This window comes from Ascidiella aspersa, chromosome 3 (assembly GCF_963924565.1).
Source record: "Ascidiella aspersa chromosome 3, kaAscAspe10.2, whole genome shotgun sequence".
NCBI lineage: Eukaryota > Metazoa > Chordata > Ascidiacea > Phlebobranchia > Ascidiidae > Ascidiella > Ascidiella aspersa.
In genome coordinates, this window is record NC_139449.1 from 27,404,368 (window position 1) to 27,429,392 (window position 25,025).

General features: G+C 36.7%; 2 protein-coding genes across 2 annotated transcripts; one reads left to right on the top strand and one right to left on the bottom strand.

Annotated features, from left to right (window-relative positions):
- Positions 1-1,453: 1,453 nt before the first annotated feature.
- LOC146161276 (14-3-3 protein zeta-like) lies at positions 1,454-7,086 on the bottom strand. Its single transcript, XM_083385641.1, has 6 exons — positions 6,867-7,086; positions 3,942-4,082; positions 3,289-3,466; positions 2,946-3,109; positions 2,786-2,881; positions 1,454-1,977 (listed from the first exon to the last, which is right to left on the bottom strand). Exons 1-6 carry the CDS (start codon positions 7,005-7,007, stop codon positions 1,924-1,926), a joined length of 774 nt encoding a protein of 257 aa, XP_083241767.1. The 5' UTR covers positions 7,008-7,086; the 3' UTR covers positions 1,454-1,923.
- A 3,337-nt stretch (positions 7,087-10,423) lies between these two features.
- On the top strand, positions 10,424-24,315 carry LOC146161277 (14-3-3 protein beta/alpha-A-like). The gene is made up of 7 exons (XM_083385677.1): positions 10,424-10,506; positions 10,652-10,776; positions 16,621-16,794; positions 18,576-18,702; positions 20,662-20,825; positions 22,302-22,397; positions 23,096-24,315. The coding sequence occupies exons 1-7, from the start codon at positions 10,500-10,502 to the stop codon at positions 23,210-23,212; spliced, it is 810 nt and encodes a 269-aa protein (XP_083241803.1). The 5' UTR covers positions 10,424-10,499; the 3' UTR covers positions 23,213-24,315.
- The last annotated feature ends 710 nt before the right edge of the window (positions 24,316-25,025 follow it).

Genomic DNA, 25,025 nt, shown 5'->3' on the forward strand with positions numbered 1-25,025 from the left:
ATAAACAAATCAAATCCGCATTGACGATTGTGACATAATAAATTACTTTGTCTAATCGGCTGTGTATATTTTTTTATCTCACGTAGAATTAAATGTCTACTCAGAAAATTAAAGAAAAAATAAGTTTAGAACAGTGCCGAACACAGCAGTGGAGTGTTTGACAATAATTGGGATCATGAAACCGAAGTGCATCTTTTAGGACGAAAATTGTTGACATTACCTTTGCGCATTTATAACTTCATTGCAGTGGCACGTGCAAGTTTGTTGAAAATATTTGTTTCATGACGTCATCTTTAGAATTTTCACGCCTCGCCCCAATACAAAAAACAATGATTTGGCGCGTGCCCCTGCAAGCGCAGCAGGAAAATATTCTTGCGCACTACAAAAAATATTTGCGCAGGAGAAAATTTTCTTAGAGGGCACACTGCTCATAAGCGGCCCCCAAAAAACTCTTTTAATTGGTTAGTAGCCTATTTATTGATGCTCGTGTATTTCAAAAGAGGAACAGGGCCACCGTGCTATCTGAACTCCACTAAATCAAAACTAAACAAACTGCCATTGCATTTCGAAGTGCATCTTGTCAGGTCTCTTATAGATATATTGTACATTCTAAAATTCAACATAGCTCCGCTTTCAATAAAACAAATTACAGCGCAGTACAACGCGTCTCACAAGTAAGACGTTCGTCGTTCATATCGTTGTCTAGTTTGCAGTAGAATGCGAATGAAACTAACGCCCATGAAAAGCAAACGCGTTGGAAGATTAACTGGTCAGTTAACGAGCAGGACGCACGGGAAAGCGAAATATGCCAGAATGTTTTTACGACGACTTTTCGATTGAACACGTTAAATAACAAAATTAGATGCTCGCTATCGACACTAGTTAGGATAGCACACTATTGTTTTAACCATCACCTTTATTTTGAATTTAAATGGGGGCTTAAAAACAGATGTAATTTAGGTTTACTACACATGATATGTTAAAAGTATTTCAAATGTTTTTTTAGTATTAGTTCCAGTTTGTATAATGAATTTCAAAAGCCGAAAAGTTTCGACATGATCTTGATTAAGACGTTTCGATAAGAGCTTTTATTCACTTCAGTTAACGAAACGTCACTTTTAAAAGGTGGGACGCAATTCGCTATAATTCCTTTTCTAGTAGGTTTCTAGTAGGAGCATCAATTTTGGCTTACAAATTATCAAGCTACATTACAGATCGGTAGCATAGTTTGTTCAAATCTCGCAAAAATATTGCGTCAAAATGTATACCAGAATGTTTCAACAGAAGACTTTAAACCGCGTACTAGTCGTTTGATCCCTTAATTATATTCTGTATTAGAGTAGACAGCTGCTGTTATTAGTGTGACTCGCTTCCACTCTAGTTACATTAGTTAGGAGCAATTCCCTTTTCATGGCGCAAATACTATTATTGTCTGCAGTTTGATGGCAGTTGGCTGAAAACAATGCAGATTTATTATTTATGATATTTGTCACATTACACAATACGATACAAATTAATAAGATTCGACTGTATCTGCAACAAGGGTATTTCAAATACAACACTACGGTTACCGATAGGACGACAACTGGCACTACAGATTCACAAAAAGGCGATAGATTTCACAATCCGACATTGTTGTGTGAACACGTGATCTTGACTAGGAATCATAAATAACAGTTTGAGCAAGCAATTTGTAAATCGTACGATGTTAAGAAAAGACTGTTTAGTCAAATAGGGTGTTTAGAAGTCCGCATACATGCAGTGGGGAGTATAGCGGGACTACAAGCCAATTAAGGTGTCTGTTTAAAAGCGGATACGGGTACCGGCTATAAACTTCGACAAGAAAGTTTATTTCATACAGTATTTGACAAAGTCAAAGTCATACAAGAAGACACTACTAAGCTGGATTGGCTCATCCTGAACTTAGTCTTCTGTTTGTTGGTCATCGTCTGCTTGGTGCCTGTCGTTTGACCACAACTAAAAGATAAAAGTGATGTTAATTGTCGAGACATTCACGTTGGCACGCGCAAATTAGAGAAACCGAACTTGTATAAAACACAGTTCGTGATTTAATTTTATAACGCCATTTCGTTGGAAGTTCGGAATGTAAAACCAGATCCGCCTGATGTCCTAGCACTTGTTAAAGTTGTTCGAACTCCAAAACATTTGTTTTATAACCCATGGTTAGCGATTCAAATTGGGTCGCCGTAGTTTAAACGATTAGATTTAAAGATATGGGCCGGAGCAAGATTTCTTTAGAATTTAAGAAAACTGCGGAAGCAATAGGAAGACCTGGAGGGTGGATAATATCAGTTCTAATTTGACATGTTTTGTTCGCTTACAAAGTTCAGTGAAATGAATTGGTTCGCCAAAGCTTCGCTGCTATGCTTACGCTTAGTAATTGGGTCGGCGCTAAAAAGATTGGAAACACTGATTTTAGAGTGCCAGCCATGTAGACTTAGAAATTGTGTTAATTTCTAGCGTATATATTGCGTTACAACTTTGCGTGTATTTAAAAAAATCCATTGTTGTATTTTTTAAATACTGTCACAAAATTAAAATTATATACGCAGTATATAGCATGTCAAATGACGATTGTATCGACTGCCTTAAAAAGTGACCAAGGTTTAAACAGTTTCTAGCTAAACAATTTCTGCTGTCCATAGTCGTTTCAGAAGTTTTTCTAACATTTGTACCTAATAAAAAGTTGCAAAGGGGTTGTTTACTTTAAATTGCTTCACCAAATTATTTATATTGCTTGGTATATTTGAAACATGAAACTTACTGTTAGATTATCACGAAGAAGTTGCATGATTAGCGTACTATCTTTGTAAGAATCCTCGGGAAGTTCATCCAAAACATTAATAGCACCTTCAAAAGCCTAAATAGATAACAGTTTATGTAGAAACATTGCAATCAACTTAAATTATATTCCACATTTTTACTTCTCTGGCCAATTGACAAGCTTTTTCTCGGTCAGTTTTGATTTCATAAAAAAACACTGAGTAGTTTAATGCTAGACCCAATCTGATAGGATTCGTTGGAGTCATATGCTTTTCACAAAGTTCAACAGCTATTCGGTAAGCTTCATCTGACTTTTTAATTGCTTCTGCAACATACAGGTTAAAACAAAGTTAGGCATTAACATTAGAGCACTTAGCAACCATCCCATCTGTTTATGTACATTATATTCAGGTGGTAGGAATGTTATGTTATAATAAAAAATACGTTGTGCATCAGTAAAATTATGTTTCATAAAGAAGGACAATATTTTTTACACAAACTAACTTTCTTTTGCATCGCCTTCAGCAACCTCCGCAATGTAACGTTCATAGTCTCCTTTCATTTTTAAATAAAATACTGCTGGTTCAGCTATCTTGTCATCCCCAATAGGGTCTTCTAATATAAGGTACTTGTCAAGCAGGCTTAGAACGGTGTTGCAAAGTGTAGTGAGTTCATCTTCTATCTATATAATGGTTGTATAAAGTATATGCAATTTTCATATTGCAAACATAGTAGCGTTTTTCAGATTTGCAAAAAAGCATACATTTTTCTCTTTTGCGAACTTTTTATTTAAAGAAATTTTTTTAAATGCTAAAATGTTTGTTTAGGTAACTTTAAAAGTATACAGACATTCCGTTTAGGAACAAATTATTACGTGTTACATACTTCAGGGTTCAGGAATGTTAATTTAAAACCAGCATTTCAGCCCTATCAAAGTTCAAACAAAAGTGAGTTTTTCTCAAAATAATATGTTCACCATAATATGCGCATAGTGCTTAAATTATTAAATGTAAAAGTGATTTACTTTCTGTACAATGATTTGATCAAATTATAACTAATTGGTAATATCATATGATTTCTTCTTATTTAGACCCTTAACCAGCAACCTCAAGCCACTTGACTAAACTGATTTCGTTTATGTTGCAATTTTTAAATACCGTTTGTTTGTATAATTGGGCCATTTTGAGTTTCTTATCATCTTCCTTTTCGCCCTTTTGTTCAATAGATGAAACCACCCTCCAAGATGATCGCCTAGCACCAACAACATTTTTATATGCAACAGAAAGAAGATTTCTCTCCTGTAAACCATTGTATAAGAAAAATATTAGGGTATTAGTATTGACAAATTAATTTGAAAACTAACTTATAGATGCATATTGCATGTAAACATTAACATGTTTTATTATTAATAAATATACATTTTTTGTTAAATGACATGGTTATGACACATATAACAAGAGGGGATAAGAAACAAACAACAACATCATGCTAAAGAAACTTCTGACAAAGGAATAATATATAGATTACATTTTTATCATTTCAGCAACGACCAAAACTAAACAATGGAGCTGGCACCTGTCCATTGGAAAGCGGCGCCTAGAGCAGTGGTTCTCAACCATTCTGCTCACAGCACTCTTGTCTCAAAAAAATATCACTTATCAACCAGTGCAAATCAGAACCCTATTCAGTTTTGGCATATTGCTCACATTTTCCAAATTATTGTTTTAAAATTTAGCAAAAATGTCTAAATGAGGGGTCGGCACTCGGCAACCTTTTCCTAGTCACGGGTCAAATAAACTCAGCAAGTTTTCAGCGGGTTGTAATAACTTTGCCATTAAGTTTAGGCATGAAAACATGTGGCTTTTCGCTTTTAAGCATTTTTATAAAACAAACAGGGTGATTATTTTTTGACCTACTAGAAATATGTCGATTTAAAACACCTTGTTGTTATAAAGTACTGAAATTAGTGTCTTGGCATCTTCAACATCACATTTTTTATGTTTTAGTGACTAAAAGTCGTAATCAAATCAGGTATTTTTTTTAGGGTTTATGCAAAAACGTTTAAAAAAAACGCCTCGGCAAACAAGCAAAAAAATGCTAAGAAAACAAGACGCTGTGTTTTTTCAGAAAAAATGTCATGTAAACAGTTGAAATACACTAAAATTAATTCCAGAAAATTAACAAAGACCTAGCATATCAAAATAGAAAATTGCCAAAATGGGATAATATTAATAACAGTATTTGGATTTTATTTTCAATTAACTCAAGTTTTAAACATTTCCAGGTATATAAAAAAATTGTTATCGGTTGACAAAATTGTAAAAAAACGTGTATTGGTATCAGTTCAAAAAAGTAATATCGGTCGATCTCTACCTGTCATCGAAGGAATTTCTGTCCTACCAAATTTTTTTTTCTTTGCAATTTATAAAATACCCTGCCATACTATTTTAGTGCGATAAACATTTTTTAAACGACAAAGCAGTGTGTTTATTTAGATGCATGGATAGACAAAGAAAATGCAGTTATGCAATAAACACTAACTGACGGTTGTTTATCAGAAATCCCCTTGCCCAAAAGTAAACATGTTGACTACATAACAATAATTTTAACTGTTGTTTACTCCTTGAAACAGACTTATAAATTTATGGTGATTACAAAAGTCCTAAACAAACTAGTAAAGATTTATTTTTTTCAGTGACAGTCAAACTCAAAGTGCTGCAGAAATACTATACTCCAAAAGGGCGACTTTTAGCTTGTTAATTTTGCTAAAAAACAACAACAAGAATAGTTCCCTATAACTGCATGTAGAAAGGAAATCCTTTTCCAAATGAAAAATAACAACTGGATAAAAACAGACAGTTATAGAAAGCGATATTGCAAACAATAAGACATATTGATGGAGAGTATGGTCTTCGCATGTTGCGGGTAAGCTTTTTTTCCGCTTTAATCAGTTTTTATAAACCATTATTATGTAGTGAGTTTTTATGTAATTTTCAAAATCTATTCTGAGAACTATTATATTAAAAAAATCATATGTTCGGCAAAATAATTATTACACAAAGAGTCCACATGAACCTTTTGATAATATTGAATGCATAGCACTTTTTACTATGTGCAATGCGTTTGGTCAACTTCTTGTTTATAGTTGAGCAAAACTATATAAACGATTAAACAAACAATTTACCTTTGGACGTTAATTTAGAAAAATTATCACAGAACTCATACAAAAGCAGATACCATTTTGAACGTTTCGAATATCTCCATATTCTCTGTATTTATTTAAATCAATGTATTCCTAATCAGGCAAAATTTTGTCCAAAAAAATTTGCAGGTAAAAAAATTATTAGGGTTTAGATTTTTTAGGTCAAAAAACTAATTGCCATTGATCAGCCTGATTGCATTCTGTGGCAGGTGAAGAGCCGAGATTTTTTTGAAAACAATTTATTAGTGAGCACACTTTAATAGAAACTTGCTAAATTTGAGATGAAAGGTTTAGTTGTGCTAGATTCCCAACCTCCGGTGTGCATAAAAACATAATTGCACACCTCAAAACTTGGCACTGCATATCCGCCAGCTTGCTTAAATGATTTCAAGCCTTTGACTTGTTTGGAATTAAATTGGATGGGAACTAACTTTAAATAGTGACCAATGAATATCAATAGTAACATTCAGCATCGGATATAGGCTTTAATAAAATAATAGTCTTAAAATATTACAGGGATCAAAAAATAGTTCAGTTTTCCAATGATATTCATGAATGCAAGACTAAAATTTCATGTCAATATGCTATCTCATCAGGTTTCACAGCGCTATAATTTTTATAGACGCAAACCACGCGTGTAAACATATTTATTTTTTATTTTTTTAATAGGGCACCTACTGTTATCGTATAAGAATACAACCAAGAAGACTTAGTCTATATCATGTAGCGATTGAACAGATATTGGTCGGATACAACACGGACCCTTTGAGGATGAATAGATACACCGTTAAGCACTTTCGCATTTTAGGTTACAACTTTAAGGAAACATCTTTCGACTGATGGTGCGCTTTAACAGCATTAACTTTAAGCTACAACAAACCTCGGTATTGAGTTTACAATCTGGAGTAGTAAATTCCTCAACGACTTGTTTCATGAATTTAGACATATCATCATATCTTTCGGCTTGTTCAGCAAGTTTTGCTTTGTTAATGAGGTGTGGTTTGGTTTCGCCGTCACACATTGTGTATATTTCGTATTAAGGATTGTTAAATTTACACGATACAACTTCTGTAAAAAAACAAAATAACGCTTGATACGGTAGTTGGTACAGAAACTAGTACCCTAAGTTGCTAACAGTCCAACGCTATAAGCAACAATTCGAAGTTCAGGCGATCATGATATTTTGCGCTTTAAAATTAGTATCCTTCCGCCAAGTAAAATAAACTACACATTTTTGTGAAATAATATACAATGCAAAAATATTGAAAAAATACAGATAATTATATAAATTATTTATGATTTGTATATTCAACTAGAAATGCTTTTGTGTAAAATATTTCAATCAAAATTCATCCGCTTAACGTTTAAAAGATTTAAAACTCGTTCGAAAATCTCAATTTTCAAGTTGCTACCTCTCAGTAGGCTACGGCTTAATTTTTACAAATAAAGTTCAAAAAAATAACGAAACTCGACAAAATGCCACTATATTTTGTATGCAATGAAAGCAATCGTAAAAACACTTTAATTGTTAGATTGTGAACATAGAGCGCCCCTAGCGACAAAGTAATAAACGTTGTTGCAACCTAGATGAGGGGTGCACTTTTCTTATTCAATGATTTAGGATAAAATGCGACTAATTCTAATTCTAAACTAGTTCGGATTTTGTCAAAACTGATACTTTATCCAACGGCATTTTTAGTCTTTTAAACCAGCATTGGGTTGTAAATCTCGGATCAATTGATCTAGGATCATAAAACAATCCTGATCCGAGTTTATGAATTCCACCCTCACAAGTTGTGTAACTTAGATTGATGCGCGCTCAAATTTTTCCCAAATTGCTTCAGTTTACAATGGGCGCTTATAGGAGCAAAATAGAAAATCGTCGTTTAGTGTTTTTTGACAATTGTGTAAATTGTAATGACCCAATGTACACATGTAGGCCTATATAATATAATGTACCGAATTTGTATAGAAACTTTGATTGACATATGTCAGATTTGTAGAGGGATAAAAACTATTGGAAATATTCGTGTAGCGGCCCTGAAACTAAAGCCTATCGCCGGACTCATATTTTCAATTACACGAAAATCCCCACCAAAATTGACTTATTTAAAGTTAAGCCTTTATTTGCGTTCTGCAATTTTTTGTTCTCAATCAAGTAAAAGGGCACTCACCCCTTTACGTGACAATTTTTCGAAACGGAGTTCTTGCAGGTGAAAGCTGCTACACAGGTATCGTTAATAAGCCTAATATTTTTGTATGTGGGCCACTTTTAACTTCGATTAACTTTAACTGTTTAATTAGGCATTTTTCGCTGGATTTACCAGCCAAAATGCATGTGCTGGGTAAACTTCGCATGTTTTTTCTTCATGGGGCAACTTACTTTTTGTATAACGATATTATGTTACGCCGTAATTCGTTATGACTAGGGCGATTTTTTTGACTTGTAGTTTTAACCACAGACCTAGCTTATTGCATTGGGTTTAGCTGAAACTTTATATAGGCTAGTTGTGTAGCTCTGATTTGAATGTATTGAACAGTATTTTCTGTCCTTGCTCGCTTGGGATTTAAAATTTGTTTAAACTAGAGTTTGTTTAAACTAGAGTTTTATTTCGCTTGATTCGGACTCGGGACTCGCATGACTACCCGAATCGAGTTCGACGTAGGCATGCGCAGTACGAAATTCGAAACCAATAGGAAAGCAAACTGTAAATTGTGAATGTGATATAGCATATGGTTGATTTTTTTTTTTCAAATATGTGTTGTAGGTGAATAAGATATATTTTAAATATTAGGCTAAGTTTGTTAAACTTTCGTTGGAGGGAGTGCCACTGAGTAGAGGACGCTATTTGTCTGTGAAGTTGCCAAAAAATCGCGTGGAACATACGAGCAACATAGAAGAGATTCGCGCGAAGCGCGAAAATAATTTCCGTTTTAGCATTTAGAACAGGCTAAAAATCGAATTTGGCGGGGTCTTGACAAGATCTGTTAAATTGCCCTGGTTTTCGCTTAGCCTATGTATTTTATTGAAAATAAGCCGCGGGCCGGGTTAAACTGCTTGGCGGGCCGTATGTTGCCCAGGTCTGGACTAGAGTATGCAAAAGATAAACTCAATACTATTAGATAAACTCAATCGTAAAACAAGTCTTTGTCATGCTGAAATAAGGTCCATATATTTCTGTCAAATTGTCCGCATATATTTCCTACAACAATTATTAAAATTAACATCGTTTTTTTCGAAGTTTTGTTATGTGCTTAAATTGTAACTTCGTGAGTTTCGGACGTGGTGTCATTTAACTGCTTCCGTTAGTTCATGTTATATGAATTCACGTCATAACGCAACTTCGTGGTATTATATATCTGATAAGAATTCCATGTCCCCTAACAAACAGGGGGGCTGAAAAAGTTTAAGATCCCTTTCACTAGTGTATGAGTTTCTTAAAGAATCGGTGGATCCCTTGTGGACTATCGAGTAACCACGAATGCCTTGTTAAAATTTTAGTGTATAATAAAAAATATGGAATATATTTTCAAAAAAGAGTTGCATTACAGTTGGCCTTCTCCTTGAATGCAATTAGATTCTATTATCGTTTCACATTTGTTGCACTAAAAATAGGACGTTTCTAAGTATAATTGTTTCATGATAGAGTAATCAGATACGTTGACCTGATGAAGCACGATTGTGCGAAAGCTTCTCAGAATCTAATAGAATTTGCCTTTATATAGTGCCACCTGATTCCTCTATTTAGAATTAGATAAATACGGCCATATACAAAAATTGTTTTATGATGTTTTGGTCCAACCGAACGAAAAAAAAATTGGAAAAGCGCATTTTAGTTTGCCTAGATTTTGCCTATACGATATAGCAGCTATGCGAATTCGCACGCATTATGATCAATTAAATACCCTTGTAGTGGCATACGTCTCCTAACTATCGCGGGCAACAACGGCTCTCGTCGAAGCGTGACCTGAAGGCAGTGATTGCGTCACTTTGAAAAGCTCCGTCGAAACTGGTAGCGCGCTTCTCTCGAGGCTTCCTACACATCAGCACAGTAGTAATCAAGCAGCGCGAACGCCGGGCGGCACAACACCAGTCTGCGTTAACGGCACTGTAGTGGATGTGCCGGTCGCTGGCGGCCTTTCCACTTGGCGCGTCAGCCGTAAGCTCCGACTGGTGGTGGCTACTGCTCTAGGGCATGACTGATGGGCAAGAGAGTGGGCTAGGTGCGAGTTTGGCGCGTTACATGCTGTCAGAGATTTCCAGTGCTGACTCGAGCGAAGCCAGTTTATTACAGTCGGGCTTTTAGTTTTTGTGACAGGCTGTTCGAGTGGCCAGTTGTGAAGTAAACAGGTCTCAATCAGTTGCTAACTTAGCGGAAAGCGTCCCACCACTGTAGACAATACCAAACAATAAAATAACGTGTTGCTTCAACTGATTTGCTTCAACTGATTTGCTTTGCAGCTTGGTAAATTAGGATTTTTATCTTTTTGGTGAAATCTTGCAGGTTATACAATGGCAGGTAATTTTTTTGATTCTTGTCCGGAGTTATTGTTTATCTAGTTTTTTTTACGCAATGTGTGTGCGTATTTGATGCAAATTCTAGCTCCATGGTTTATAAGTTATTTGTGGAATTAACTAACTAATCTTTATTGGTACGATCTTAGATGCAGAACAAAACAAAGCCGACTTGGTGTACAAAGCCAAAAATGCCGAACAAGCCGAGAGGTATGAAGACATGGTTCACGTCATGAAGGAGGTAGCACAGCTGAAACAAACCCTCACTACCGATGTAAGTTGACTTTGTAGAAACCTATTTTCTAACACAAAGAAAAAAGAATGCTTCGTTTTTAAGCTGTCGACAAATCTTGGTTGTATGGTAAATGGCCGCGTGGCGAAGTGTATTCCTAAAGTTTATCTCAAGTAAAAGCTATAAGCGAAACCATAAAGCTGTAACAGAAAGGCGTAGGCGCGAGCTTTAAGAAGTTAGTTTAGGCTTCGTGCATGTTTCGCCATGACAGGGCGTATACGCAGCCCTTTTGTGGTGACGTATGGGAAATTGGTCTCGCTGATGTGAAGCCAAGCGCGACGGGCGGTCACGTGACGACCATATATCCGCTGTTTCGCTCCTCGCCAGCCAAGTTTGTGAATTAAGCGGCAAATAGGGCTCTTTACTGAATGCCGCCGTATGGCATGGGGCTTGCTGCGAGTTAAACGGTAATTTTTAGCTACATTTCCCTCTGTGCAATTATAAAACATCCGACTTGTTTACCCGTGATTATTATTAAGTCTTTTGCTCCAACACCAACTATCTTTTTTATGCGGCCCCTTTTTAGCCCTCGTAAAACTTTCTAAGAATTAATTGGACCGACATTTTTTGTTAGCTTTTCAATATTACTGCTAGTGGTAAAACATGTGTCAAACAATCTTTGCATTTTCCTCCGGATTTATAAATGGTATTTGATCAGCCTTTTGTAATAACCCCTGCCTTCATTTTCGTTGTAAAAGAAACCGTCGCCATGGCTGAAGCTTTTTAATTGCCAGCATATGTGCCATGTGGCGCTACTAATCATTGTGGAAGAGAGCCTTTCCTGATGTGGCTCTATTGTGTATTAGATTGCTCTACCAAACGCTCTTAGAGCAAAATCAGGCCACATCGCATTGATTGTCAGGCCACATATCGACTTTTGCACAAGCGCGATGTAAGTTGCACGATCTTTTTATCGTCTGTACCAGGGCTGCATTTAGTTTACCAAGACTTGCGATGGTAATTTTGAACCTTATACTCATAATCCTTTAAAAGGTCATTTCTCAAATCATCTTTGTATATTTTCACACCCAAGTTTGTTGTTTTGACACCTGTTTCCCAAAGTTTAAAGGAAAATTTTAGTGGAAACACTAATACATGCTTCCTGTTGTGTTTAAAATTTTGAAAGCGCTTGTAACATATTGGACTTGTTAATTATTGTTTAAATAGATTTGTGTCGAAAGCTTAAGCATTGCTAAAGTAATTCGATAATAAAACTTATATCTAACTTATATTGACAGAAAACAAAGAATGTCCTCAGAAATTACTATTTGTTGTCGCTTTGCCTGACATATGTTAGTTAGTTGTAGAAATATTTTATGGAGTTTATCTGTGCTTTGCTAATTAACCACTCGGGCAAAATGCTGCGATACTTAAACTATAAAAAGTTTTCGTTGAATAACGAACGACCTACTTGTTTTACCGCTAAAGTACACAAGCAGTAATAGAAGAGCATTTTATAGAACAGTTTTTTCAAACTTTCATATGATTGAAAGTAGATCTCAACGTAATCCTTAAATACAGTTGTATTTATAGGAATAACGCCTGATTCACAATCAACAAGTAAAGCTGGCCACGTTTTACACAAGTACTATTCGTCTGCATGTTTAAAAACTGACTAAGACTGGACTAAAACACCTTTTTGTTCATTTAAAAACAAAATTAAGTAAAACCTTAAGTAGGTACCTCTCCAAATTATATTGGCAAAATAAAACAAACGTTACATAGCTTTCGATTGATTTTTGTAATGTACTTAGTAATGGGGAAGAGTGGAGTTGTTAGTACTTGTGGTGGCAGCATTGTCACTTGTAAATTAACTATTAGTTATCAAGAATTTATCGTTAGGCACATGTAAACTAATTTAAAAGGGTGATAACTTCCCTGGCCATGCCCGTGTTTGGTTGGTCGCGTTTAGTTCCTCTACGCGAGTTTTTAGTTTGTCACTATAGGTCAGGTGTAATGCCTGCGTTGTAGAGTCCGTAAATTTGCGCCTGAATTATTTATGAGGTCTGCAAGGTCCATGTTAGACACGTTGAGTAAAGCTACTGGCTACCTGCAATTGCTTCTACACGCATACAAGGCAGTACACACATATCCATGTCGTTAAAAAAACTATTTAAAACACTCAAGATAACACATGGGTCTGCGAGTTTTAAGTCTGCGCAAGTTGGGAGAAATTTCAGCAAAAAAAAACAACAAACAAAAATGTGTTTTATACTTGTTTAAATCAGTAAAGACAACAAACTAGACATAAAATGCTCACACTATATATAATTATTATTTCGATTAATAGACTTGTCCTAAAAATAATAAAACAGTTCTTATTTAAAAAGATTCAGCCACATGAAACGAAATTGCTAGACACTTATTTGCGCCAGAATTTCTGACTTGTACTTGTTTGTATAACCAACGTAGGCTATAAAAATATATATATTCTTTAGCTTTTTTGAAGGTTGATTAAAACTTTGGGCATTTTTCAAGTACAACCTAGACTGCAGTAAACGTAAAAAAATTGTTAACATGTGTTAAAACGAAAGATATTAATGACCGTAATATTACCAAACTACCAGTATTAAGTTGTATAGAATAATACGTGTTCTCCAAAACTAATATTGCGTACTGTTTAAAAATCGTAAAAGTAATACTAAAAATTTAATTCGATTTAACCATTTTTTCCAAACCGCGTGTGTTACTAAATTGTGGTTATTTCAGAAATTTCTTTGTATTTAACGGCAAGAGTGTCGTCATTGCAGCTGTTTACGTAAGCGCGTTTTAATTATTATGTGATGTTTTGTTTTGTCAGCGGATGCCTTTTATTTACACTTACACTCTTTATGACTTCAGATCTTTCAGCACTCAGCGCTACACACTGACAATTACTAATAAACCCCTTTCCTTTCACATTTTTGGTGCATCGATCACTTGTCGAGTTACTGCAACGTTGCGTAATTTCGGAAACAGTCGTTAACATTTAATGAAAAGAAAAATGTGAAAAGAAAAAAAAAGAAAATTATTTTTTTCCGCGGACACCTGAAGGCGAGAAACATTAAAAAATGTCGTCATAAATTGATGTCACAGTAGAAACAGAATTAAAAATCTGCTGATTTTGGTCCAAAAAATGTGAAAGTGAAATCGAGTCTAAATACATTCAAAACTGTTTTAATTTTAATTGAAGTATTTTGTTTTAAAAATGGATTTGTTCAAGAAAACAGTTTTTTTTGTCAAATTTCAGTGGGTACCCCCTGGAATTGTTAGGTTGCGTCTAAAAATCCTACAAACCAAATCTGAGCAGGTTTGATACAGTATTGATCGTGCTACGTCAATTTGAAAATTCAGATTTAGGCTAAATTTTTTGAAAAAATAAATTATCCTCCCCCTGAAAAAAAATGTTTCTACTTTTTTTGCATTGCTTTGCAATTGAACAGCTAGAAATAAACCTGTTTTGCAGTAAAAAGTGAGTATTTAAAGGTACAAATGTCACATTTCAACAACATTTATTAGGCTGTTTTGTATGAAAAATGGCGTAAAAATTTAAACTAAAGTAGATGCAGCACACATGACATCAAATCAATAAAATAGTGCATTTAGTCTTCACACAATTATATCAATTACTTATCTAAAGTTCAAAAACAGGCTAAAAAGCCATTTTAATATACATTAATATTTAAATCAGGCCTTCATAATTCTCCTAAAACTATAGTTCACAAACCCAAAGGGATTCATGGACCCCAGTCTGAGAACCACTGCAGTTGAGGATGAATTTTTTTGAAAGCTAGATTTGATTCTAAATGTTTGTCTGCTCAATTAACTACATGCTTTTACAAGATTTCTAAATCCAGTTACCTACGTTGTTTGGAATTTATTTGCCTTTAATCAAAAAGTTTCCTTTTTGTATTTCACAATCGTGGGACGAATGTACAAGTTAACTGCATATGGCTACACGACACAAGTATGCCCATGTATTAGCGGCACATTTTTTCAAAAATGTCTTAAAATGTCCACTGCTACTTTTTTGTTGTTGCGATAAACCCATTTGTCGTTCATAGCACCCATATCGCCGCGCTGGTCAATTGAGCAACTAGCAGCCTGGAGTCCATAGAACTACCTGCATATAGGCAATAGGCATAAATGGTACATTGGAGAAAAGGGCAAAATCGCACCCAAACTAAACTGAAAACGGAAACCTGGTCAATTTTGAAGTAGTAGACGTGCCCAAGTGGAAGTGTTAGTCACAAGAAAGACCCTTTTCCTTGCATCCTGCGCCGCCACCTCACGTCACTCGCGCAAGCCAACAATACGGCCGCGTCGATTTCTGTTCAACGCGGAACAACCATCGCTCGCGGTGTTATAGATCGTACAGCACGCACACGACGTACAGCGCATCAAACCGCTGTTGCCATCCATGCAAGAGGTTCTCGACACGTATGCGAATCAAGCCCGGGACCGGACGCACTGCGTTTCCTCCTCATGATATAGTCACGTGATCTTTTTTCTCTCTCTTTATTTTTTTATTTATTCTCTCTCTCTCTCTTTCTCTCTTGTAGGACAGAGCGTGCCTGTGTTTATTAATATAGCCTTATATTGCAATGGTCACATAGACTTACCTTGTTCAATGTCCGTGGCACGTGTCAGATCCAAAGTACAGCGCTACCATTTTAGGACATTTTCAGAGAATCTTTACGGAAGCAGCAGTCTACCAAGGGCGATTTAAAAAAATTTGCCGATTTTCATAGGGCATCAACTGCTAACGCGCACCCAACCACTAGCTCAAACGACTCCCTATATTGTAAATGCACTAAAACATTACATCAGTGGTGAAAAAAAATATATATATTTCAAAACCTAGAAAGCTTCTTTACCTCATTAGCTGTATTGGACTGTGTTTTATAAGAGTCTGTTAATTCCATACTCGTGATTTGTTTCTTCACATTAGAAGCCATTTATCTAGTCTAGACCCCATTACTTGTGTGCCACAAAACCTTGCTTGGTGTTCTACAAGTTTATTAGATTATTTTATTGTTGTACTTTTAAAAGTTACTGTCATAATCACTTGCATTTTGATATGTGCACAAAATTAATACCCACGTTATGCGTTTGAATAACCCAACTTTTTAGAACATTTTTGTAACAATCTTTACTAGGGGAGTTGTGCATCCAAACTGTTCACCATATCTTTAAACAATAGGTACTTTTCACACTTCTTACTGCATCATTTTACCCTGGTTGGTGTTCCAAATTAAAATTGAATTATAAATTACCTTTTTTAGTTTATAAACCTCCGTATGTTAAATCGCTTAAAGCCTAAGTTTTAAAATAATTTTAGAACAAACTCAACTACAAAATGATTAAAACTAGGCCTATTTTTTTCTACCTTGCTTCTATTATAATATGCTAGTGTTAAACAAATGTTGGCCACCTTTATCACCTGTTAATTCATGTCTGTGTCTGGTATAATAAAGCAATTAAAGCCAAATACAGTTTCAAGTTATTGGTTGGCCGATTCAATATATAATCAAAGTCAGCAGAACATATTATAAAGTACCAGTTATTGTCAATATTTTACAGAGTAAACAACCCGAACCTAAACACACACCAAGGCATGTGTTTGCAGTGTTGTAAATAAGTCATTTAAGTCCCAGTCAGGTCACTCGTAAAAAAAAAAACAAGTCCAAGTCAAGTCATTTTTAGAAGAACTTAAGTTCAAGCCTTTTTGAATAAATATCAAGTCAAGTCTCAGTTAAGTCATAATTCGAGCAAGTCAACTTCAAGTCGCGTACACTTCACTGACTTAAGTCATTACAATTGACCTATACTCTTTTTTTAACGTAGGAGCGCAACTTGCTCTCCGTGGCCTACAAGAACGTAGTGGGAACGCGCCGATCCTCGTGGAGGGTGATCTCCAGTATCGAGCAGAAGGAAGACGATGATAGGAAGAAGCAGCAAGCCCAAGAATACCTGGACAGGATCAGCGGCGAGATTACTCAGATCTGCAACGAAGTGGTGGTAAGTTTCAGCTGTAGGAGTGACGTCGTTTTTTTTGAGTGGACTGTACGATTAAGTGGCCTAATGTTCGTCTAGACCAGTGTTTTTTAACCTTTTTTACTCGGGGCGCACCTAGAGACGTATAAAGACATGGCGGCACACCTTGCGAACGAAGCGAGCGCGAAATTGTTTAGGTGTACCGGTATTTCTCTTAAATGGCTTGCAATTTTTTTATTATATGGGTTTTATAGATGCATATTTTTAAAGGGACTTCAGCCTTTAAGACTAAAAACGATATTTTGTCCATTTAAGACTTATTCCGATTAATTTTGGACTTGTTATGACATGTTTAGGTCTTATCTAGACTATTTTAAATATTATTCTGTCGTGGTCATTGATGTGAATTTGCCGTTATTATGTCGCTGGTCTTAATAGGCCTACTATGGTAGCCTATTATAGATTAATTATCTGATTTAGATATTGTTGCTTTGTAGGTCTTATTGCGTTTACTACTTGAAAGGCTTGTGGAATCAATGAGCTAAGCCTAATAGGAAAGTAAAAAAATATATGTTTTATACAATAGGACCTACGTTATTTTTTCATTTTGCTCGCGGCGCACCTGGCAGTCTTCCATGGCGCACCAGTGCGCCGCGGCGCACCGGTTGAGAAACGCTGGTCTAGACTAAAGTTTCTTAGGTGAAATCACCTAGCAAAGCTCGTTCTGTTTGTAGGTTTAAACACAGAGTCGTTTGTAGCTACCTTAACAAAATTAAACAAAACAATTTAGAGGTGCCGATAATATCGGATCGTACCAAGTTGTGGTATCGGTGCCTATGTGATACCAAATTAATAGAGGAATTTCCTCTGTGATGTGTAACCCCATGCAGCGATTCAACCATGAAAGGCGATTTTCTCGTATCATAATAGTTTAATTTTGTTCGCGCGTCATTTGTTATCGCATCGCTATACGTTTTGTCCAAATATCGGGTATCGGTATGGGAGTAAAATCGGACACTCCTAAATGTAAATCGGAATAAAATGTCAAGTATCGAACGTTCCTAAAAATGTATACATTGACTTGCACAAACTCTGTCTATAGTTAAAGATTGGATTTTCAGGTTCAAGCCTGCACTACCTGTTTAACAGAGCATCGCATTTAACGAATGCCGTTTGTTAACTTAAACAAAAGCTATCAAATTATGCCTGCGTGCCAGAGTCAAGCTTAATGTTTAGCATAAAGGCCGTACGAACAATATAATGACCATCTCGTTGAAACGCAATTTGATCGAGCCGGAGTCCATTAAAAATGTTGTAACATGAATAGCATTAGCTGCGGCTTATGGCATAGCGCCGTGGTGGCTAACCATGCGGTTTCCCCTGTTAGGACTAGGTTAAAAAAGACAAACGATGTAACTGGTTGCCTAAAAAGGCTTGGGATCGTGAAACACAATACAACTCGACGGTGGATGTCGTTTATATCATTGTTATTGAAATCCTTATATCAGCTTCTTGCGTACTGCCGGCCTAGACTTAATACAAGTGCCGTTGGATTGCCAACTGCACGTTTCCAAAGTATATTTAAAACAGCCTTGTCACTCTTGGGCATCGGGTAGCTCACAGCATTTAAATGCACAACTGCGAAATAACAAGATACAAAAACGAAACCGAAGAGCAAAGTACAACGTCTAATTTTAGAAAAAAGGGTGCTTTTTAGCTGTACATTTACCTCCCAAGAAGTTCGACCACTTTACTTAAAAATTTTTTTCCTATTTTATTACACGTCTTTATTTTGGTTGTTATAGGAACTGATTGACGGCCATTTGCTGCCACACGTCGGCGATGATAACGAAAGCAAGACCTTCTACATGAAGATGAAGGGAGACTACTTCCGATATGTGGCGGAGGTTGTTAAGGGGGATTGCAAAAAAAGTAAATACATTTTATAAAAAAAAAAACTAAAAGATATTTCTTGTGGTAACTGTCCTTGTTAACCAATAAATAATGTATATATATAAAGGCGACAGGGCGTGCAACTTGTAATTTTTCGTTTTACTTTTGGCGTTTAGCAATAGCAAAACGGTTACGTTTGACTTCAAAAAGCTGGTTTTGACTTTGAATACATTGCAATAAATCCATCAGTGTACGGCAGCACTACTTAGTTTTACTATTTACACCCGCAGTCTAAATCATCAGACACACACACCCCGGTTTTAATCGATCACATTAATAGTGGGGTTGTAACTCGAACGTGATGCATAAATTATTTAAAATATGCTAGGTGGATTTTTTAATTACACGCAGATGTACAAAAATATTGCTTGTCTTTGTAAAAAAATGTGATTATAGAAACACTTACCGGGAAAACAATCACGCATCTAAAGCAACATATTTTTTTGTCGTCAACTACAAGAGCAATCTGACAAAATATTCTAAGAACGGTTGTTAAGTTGGTCTGTACATTACATATGACTGTAAGTAAAGTTGAACTGACTTTATTTTGAGATTGAATTTTTAAGGGAGGGTCTTTTCCTGTTTTAAACACGACTATTGTGACAAACTTCACACTTTTTGAACTCTCATAATTTACTGTATCACTTCTTGTGCCCATTGGAATTGTTAGCTTCAATGCAGGGGGAAGTATACCTTAGTGTCGTATTATAGTAACACAAATCATAGGAGATATAGTCAGTTGCGATATCTTAGTGTCATATTAACGCGAGATAGGATGAGGATCGTGTTACATAGGTTGGGTTATGAGTCCGTAACGTTGAAGCGTATATAATTGTCGTTTTGCACACGGGAAATTAAAGCACATATTTTATTTCTAATATGGAAACAAAAGACAAATGACAAAACACGATGCTGCTAATTAAAACGTCTAAAATACTTCATCCTTCGATATGTTGTTTTTCTAAAGTGAGTTTCGGTTTAGTTATGTATGGATTCTTTTGACGACCAATTAAAAAGATAGTTTAAACCGTAACATTTAGGCGAAGCGCAAACCTTATGTGACCTTATGTGATATTTAAATTGAGTTACTTGTATCTTGAATTTCGATTATTAGTAATAATTCCACTTAATTGTTAAATATTCCGCCCATTTCGTGGCATCATTTGTGTGTAAGAAACGCTGTATAGGCTATGCAAAGGTGCATTGCTGGTAAAATGTGGCGGACTAAAATACATGGTTAAAAACTTGGGCCCGGACCCGTATATTGAAACGCTTTATTGATTGTGAACTAGATTTTTCGCCAATATGCACGCGGCAGCTGTCCAGTCATTGGAAAGCTTCAGCCTCTGCCCTCTGTCGCGGGCGCGTTATCGCCTACCACAAGCGCTCCAAGCCCCAAGCGCGATGCCACGGTAAATCGATGCTGACCTAATTAGCCTTCGATTTCCCGTTTGCAAAAAAGGCCCGCCCATCGATTCGCTCTTTGCTATCGGTGTTTCAGGTTTCGCTGCTTTTACCCTTATATTGCATTGCATTGCGACGCCCTATTCGATCGTTGTTTTCTCGCTGCTTAGGCTTGTCACAGAATTTGGCATGTTTTGATACATGGCTTTCGATTGCCTATAGGGAGAACCAGGCCTACTTGTCGTTCCGGCGTGCGACCCACCCCAAGGACAATTTTCGTGTCGTAATCGAACGAAATTTAGTAGGGCGAAATGCGTCAGAATGTCAAGCTTCCTTCGCTGTTGTCATTTACCAGAAAAAATCTCCAAATACCGATATCGCCAATCGTAACGAACGACTGTGGATAAACTTGTTGACTTATTTATAATTTCGCCTTGCTTTCTACTTTTGTGCGTGTTTCTTACCTCGGGTTGTAAGGCCTGGTTGTAGTTGTTGAGACTGCGCGAAAAAGTTGACACGACCATTTGCACCCAGAATTCGCCAAAGATGCCAACGATGCCTATGGCGCAGCGTATGAAATCTGCGAGAAAGAAATGCCTGAACCTCATCCCATCCGGCTCGGACTTGCTCTTAACTTCTCCGTCTTCCACTACGAGATCATGGAAGACCACGAATTAGCTTGCAAAATTGCAAAGGAGGTAACAGCCCACCTGCTTTTATTTTTTTGTGTCGTAACCATGTCAGGTGTGTCGCGAGAGACGGGGATGCGAACATTTTTTGCACAATGTGCCCAAACATGTGCACGTCAAAATGTGCGCACATTTTGAAATAGCTTCAAAAATGTGCGCACTTTTTTCACAATGTGCGCACATTTTAAACTGCCTTCAAAAAAGTGCGCTCTTTTCTTTAACAATGTGCGCACATTTTGAATTGCCTTAAAAAATGTGTGCACTTTTTTTAACAATGAATAGGCCATCGAAACGTTGGCACGTACAATATAAATGTTTGTCGGACGATCAATTTAAATATTGGTAAATTCATTTTTCAAAAGTAAACCTAAAATAAACCAGGGAAACTCGACTTATATTAGCAAAGAAACAAATGTGGTCCACACTTATAAGGTTAGGATATGGATTAGGATATCCGGTCGATCAGTTAAGTAGACCTTCTAATAAATGAATATTCGCTTCGCACCAATGTGTTGGTGCCGGCAAAGATTTCCGTTGCATATTTGCGTACGGGATGGCAGTGTTGTAAAAAAGTCATTTTAAAATGACTTAAGTCCCAGTCGAGTCATTTGTAAAACAACTTAAGTCCAAGTCAAGTTTTTTTGAATAAATATCAAGTCAAGTCCCAGTCCAAGTCATCGGTTGCCCAAGTCAAGTCCCAGTCAAGTCATAGTTAGAGCAAGTCAACTTCAAGTCCAGCCCTTGTCAAAAAAGTAAAACTTTAAATTATGAAAACCGGTAAACTCCTCCGATTATTATGAGCATCTCAAGTTAAAAATAAAATAAAAGCAACATATTGCAAGCAAATTCTTTTATAAATAACGTAATTTTATAAATAATTGCTTAATTAAAACAATTTATTTTAACCCAAGTCATTTGTCCAAATTACTCGAGTCAAGTCAAGTCATTTGCCCAAAAGATTTAAGTCAAGTCAAGTCATTTTGCCCAAAAGACTAAAGTCAAGTCAAGTCATTTAAAAACATTGACTTAAGTGCACTTAAGTCAAGTCATTGACTTAAGTCATTACAACACTGCGGGATTGTCAGAAAACAGTAGGTTTCTTAATTTACCAGTTTGATGACGTCACGTTATAAAGTTACTTTGTGATGTGTTCCCTGAAAAATGTCATGATTTTCACCAAGAAAATTATTTCATGTTCACCCCTGCGTTACTGATGTGTCACAAAACTGAGCTGCAAATTAGCCTTTAAAATATAGATTATAATTTGTTGTGTTATAACCTATAGGTGATAGCATTTATCAAGAATATCTTTAGCCATTTTATATTGCTCTTAGTCAAGATGTTATCAGGGATATTACGTTTATATTGTTTCCTAATCATCCAATCTATATTGTTCGTTACCCATATATTAATTCTCTTTTAAATTATACAAGCTTAAAAATAGTGAGTGGAACACTCGTTGTACACGTGTTCGTACTGTTACAGGCCTTCGACAAGGCGATAAAAGAAATGGAAAATTTGTCGCGCAACAACTTCAAAGACAGCTCTCTCATCATGCAACTACTGCGGGACAACCTGACCGTAAGCTCAACTAGTTTTTTGTTTTCACTTGATTGATATGACTGGAAAGTGTGTTTATGCGGTAATGCGCAGCGAATATGCTGATAAATCTCGGTGTAGTTTATTAACAGTCACTGGTACGGTATGTGAGCGCCGATAAATGTGCCTCGTAGACAAGACCCTACATGAATGGATGGAAATTGCACTGGCCCCATTCAAATAGAGGTTTTGCGACAGCGGTGACATTCATTGTCGCAACGCTGAGGCCACTTCCCTTTTTCACTGCTGCGTCTAGTGTCGTTTATCTTTGTCGAAACACATGCAAAGAAGCTCTTAACTCGTTTTGTATGTTTTCGAAATAAAGACCCTGTATTCATAATGCTGCATCGCGTACAGAGTCAAAGGGGAATGTATACGTTATAGCTTCTTCCGCCTTAAACGAAAGTTGTGCTCAGGATCCACTTTCGAGGGCAACTGTCCTTGGTGTAATGTGATGAACTCTTTTGGCGTGGCGATTTTTTTGCTGTGGCGATCCTTAAAAAATTATGTGCCTAAAGGCTGGTTCACACTAGACGCGTCTAGCATTAACGTAAAACGTTTTTTTTTTAAAACGCTTTCGGTTGCGGAAAGTTGAAATAATTCAACTTTGACGCCTTCGATTAGAAGAGAGGTTGACCCCTTCGATTAGAAGAATTAACACTCTGCATTCCTCTTCCTAGCTGTGGACCGCTGCGGACAACGACAATGACGACGACGAAGATCAGGATGGCATGCAACAGCAGCAGGAGGAGCCACAGCAAGCCCAAGAGGAGGAGGAAAAAAAGGCTGACGCTTGATTGCCGAGAGGAGCAGAAGCCGAGATCGTTCGACCGACACCTAAAAAGGACGCCAACTGTCAAACTGTCAAACCGGCATGATTTCTAAGCACGTCTCCATTTGGACGTGGCCAAACGATTTGCCTAAACAAGTATGCTCTCTTTCTCTCACTATTAAACCGCTTTCTCGTTTGTATTTTTACGCGTCCGACTCTTACGTTTTGTCCCCTCTCGAGCCTGTCCTTTTAGCGGCTTGCGTTTTGCGCCTGCTCCGCTTACGGCAGCGCATTTTCTCACTACATACGGGTTCGTTAAGTGTTCGTTATTATCCTTGTGTCTGTCGCCTCCGCTTTACAACTCCACTGGTTTTTGTTTTGTTTCTACTTGTCTAACTGTTTGCCGTCCTCCGGTTAGACCAAATAAACGATACGCCCTATAGTATTCCTATGCCCACCAGAAAGCTGCCTAATTGGACCTTTAAGTCGCCAATTAAACCGTTTGGCCTTCTGTAGTCACTTTAATAGCTAAATAACAGCTACACCTCATCGCACTGTATGGATGTTCAGTGTTCACGCAAATTTCTTGCCGTACGCATTTCGTGTTGCGCGCACAACCAGACCAGATTTCGCCCAATTCAAACCTTCGTCTGTCCATCTGATAACACGTCTCGTTTCCTTTTACCAATCTAAGAAGTGTGCAAAGTTCCGTTTCACGCCGCGTCATTTGTACCAATCCGCGAATGCAGTTCCGATCTCCCGCGTTTGCAGTCTCATCCCATTGACACAATTGAATAATCGTCTTGCTTCGTAAAGCTTTTACGCCATTACTTTGACCAAAGAGATTCCTCGCCCGATTAGTTTTACGTTGTTGCGATTTTTTTAAACTTGTAAACCTCGTTTTGCTTGTCATCACCAATTTATGAAGTACGCTTTGCAACAAGCTCTTTCCTTTAATAAGTGAATGAATGTACCTATTACTAGTGTCCCTCATCAGTTTCATCGCCCCTACAGGTTTAAAACAGCGTTATGAAACTTGTCTGTCAGTTCTATCGTCTCTTCTACCCATCGTTCTAGCGAAGCTTTTCGGCGAGAACACTAATCGTTAAATACATGTTTATCTGGATAGTCAAACGTGTGTTTCTCAGGCTACAATTGAGGGTTCAAGTTGAAGTAGAGATTTAAAGAATATAGTTTTCTTAAATAGCCTGAGACTCTTACTGGATCAACGTTCGATAAATGTAGTTTTGCATTTGACCTATTGTTATAATAGTTATTCATTAATAGTTATTTCAATTTTTTCATCCTTTATGATAATAGTTATTTCAATTTTTTTCATCCAATTTAAGCTTTGAATTGGCTGGACTCTAGTCACCGATAACAACTGGGGTTTGCTTTGTAATTTCTAAATCTTTACGCTAACTTCAATAAGTTGATTTGAGCAAGGAGCTTGCTGAAAGCAGAAATTATCAAATCGTAAAGAAGCTGCTGATGGACCAATGGTATAGTGTCAAATAAATCAAAACCAAAGTAATAGTGAGTTTTATATAAGTTTGCACATGCTACTTGCAAAACATTTGTTGTTCTTTAGCCGAGTTTCAATGGATTAAATAATTACTCCCTTTGATTATATCTAATAAATTATTCACTCAATTGTTTCGTACCAAATTGATAAGCAAGAACGAAACCGAACCGTAAATCATCTAGCTTTAGATGTTCAATGCACATACTACTGTCGCACACGTGCAGAATAGCGAACCTCACGGCGGTAAATACGTGCCAAAGTTTGCCACAAGGCACAGTCTGGAGCTTTGTGGGATTTGCTGACTTCGAGAGAG

Bases quoted from the DNA above. Each gene is read 5' to 3' on its own strand.
- LOC146161277 (XM_083385677.1), top strand. The intron at 16,795-18,575 runs GTAAGTTTCAGC...TGGTTGTTATAG, and splicing joins AGATCTGCAACGAAGTGGTG to GAACTGATTGACGGCCATTT. The intron at 18,703-20,661 runs GTAAATACATTT...ATTTGCACCCAG, and splicing joins TAAGGGGGATTGCAAAAAAA to AATTCGCCAAAGATGCCAAC.
- LOC146161276 (XM_083385641.1), bottom strand. From the start codon at position 7,007: ATGTGTGACGGCGAAACCAAACCACACCTCATTAACAAAGCAAAACTT. The intron at 4,083-6,866 runs GTTTGTTGTAGC...AATGGTTTACAG, and splicing joins ATTGTAAACTCAATACCGAG to GAGAGAAATCTTCTTTCTGT. The intron at 3,110-3,288 runs GTTAGTTTGTGT...TGTATGTTGCAG, and splicing joins TGAAGGCGATGCAAAAGAAA to AAGCAATTAAAAAGTCAGAT.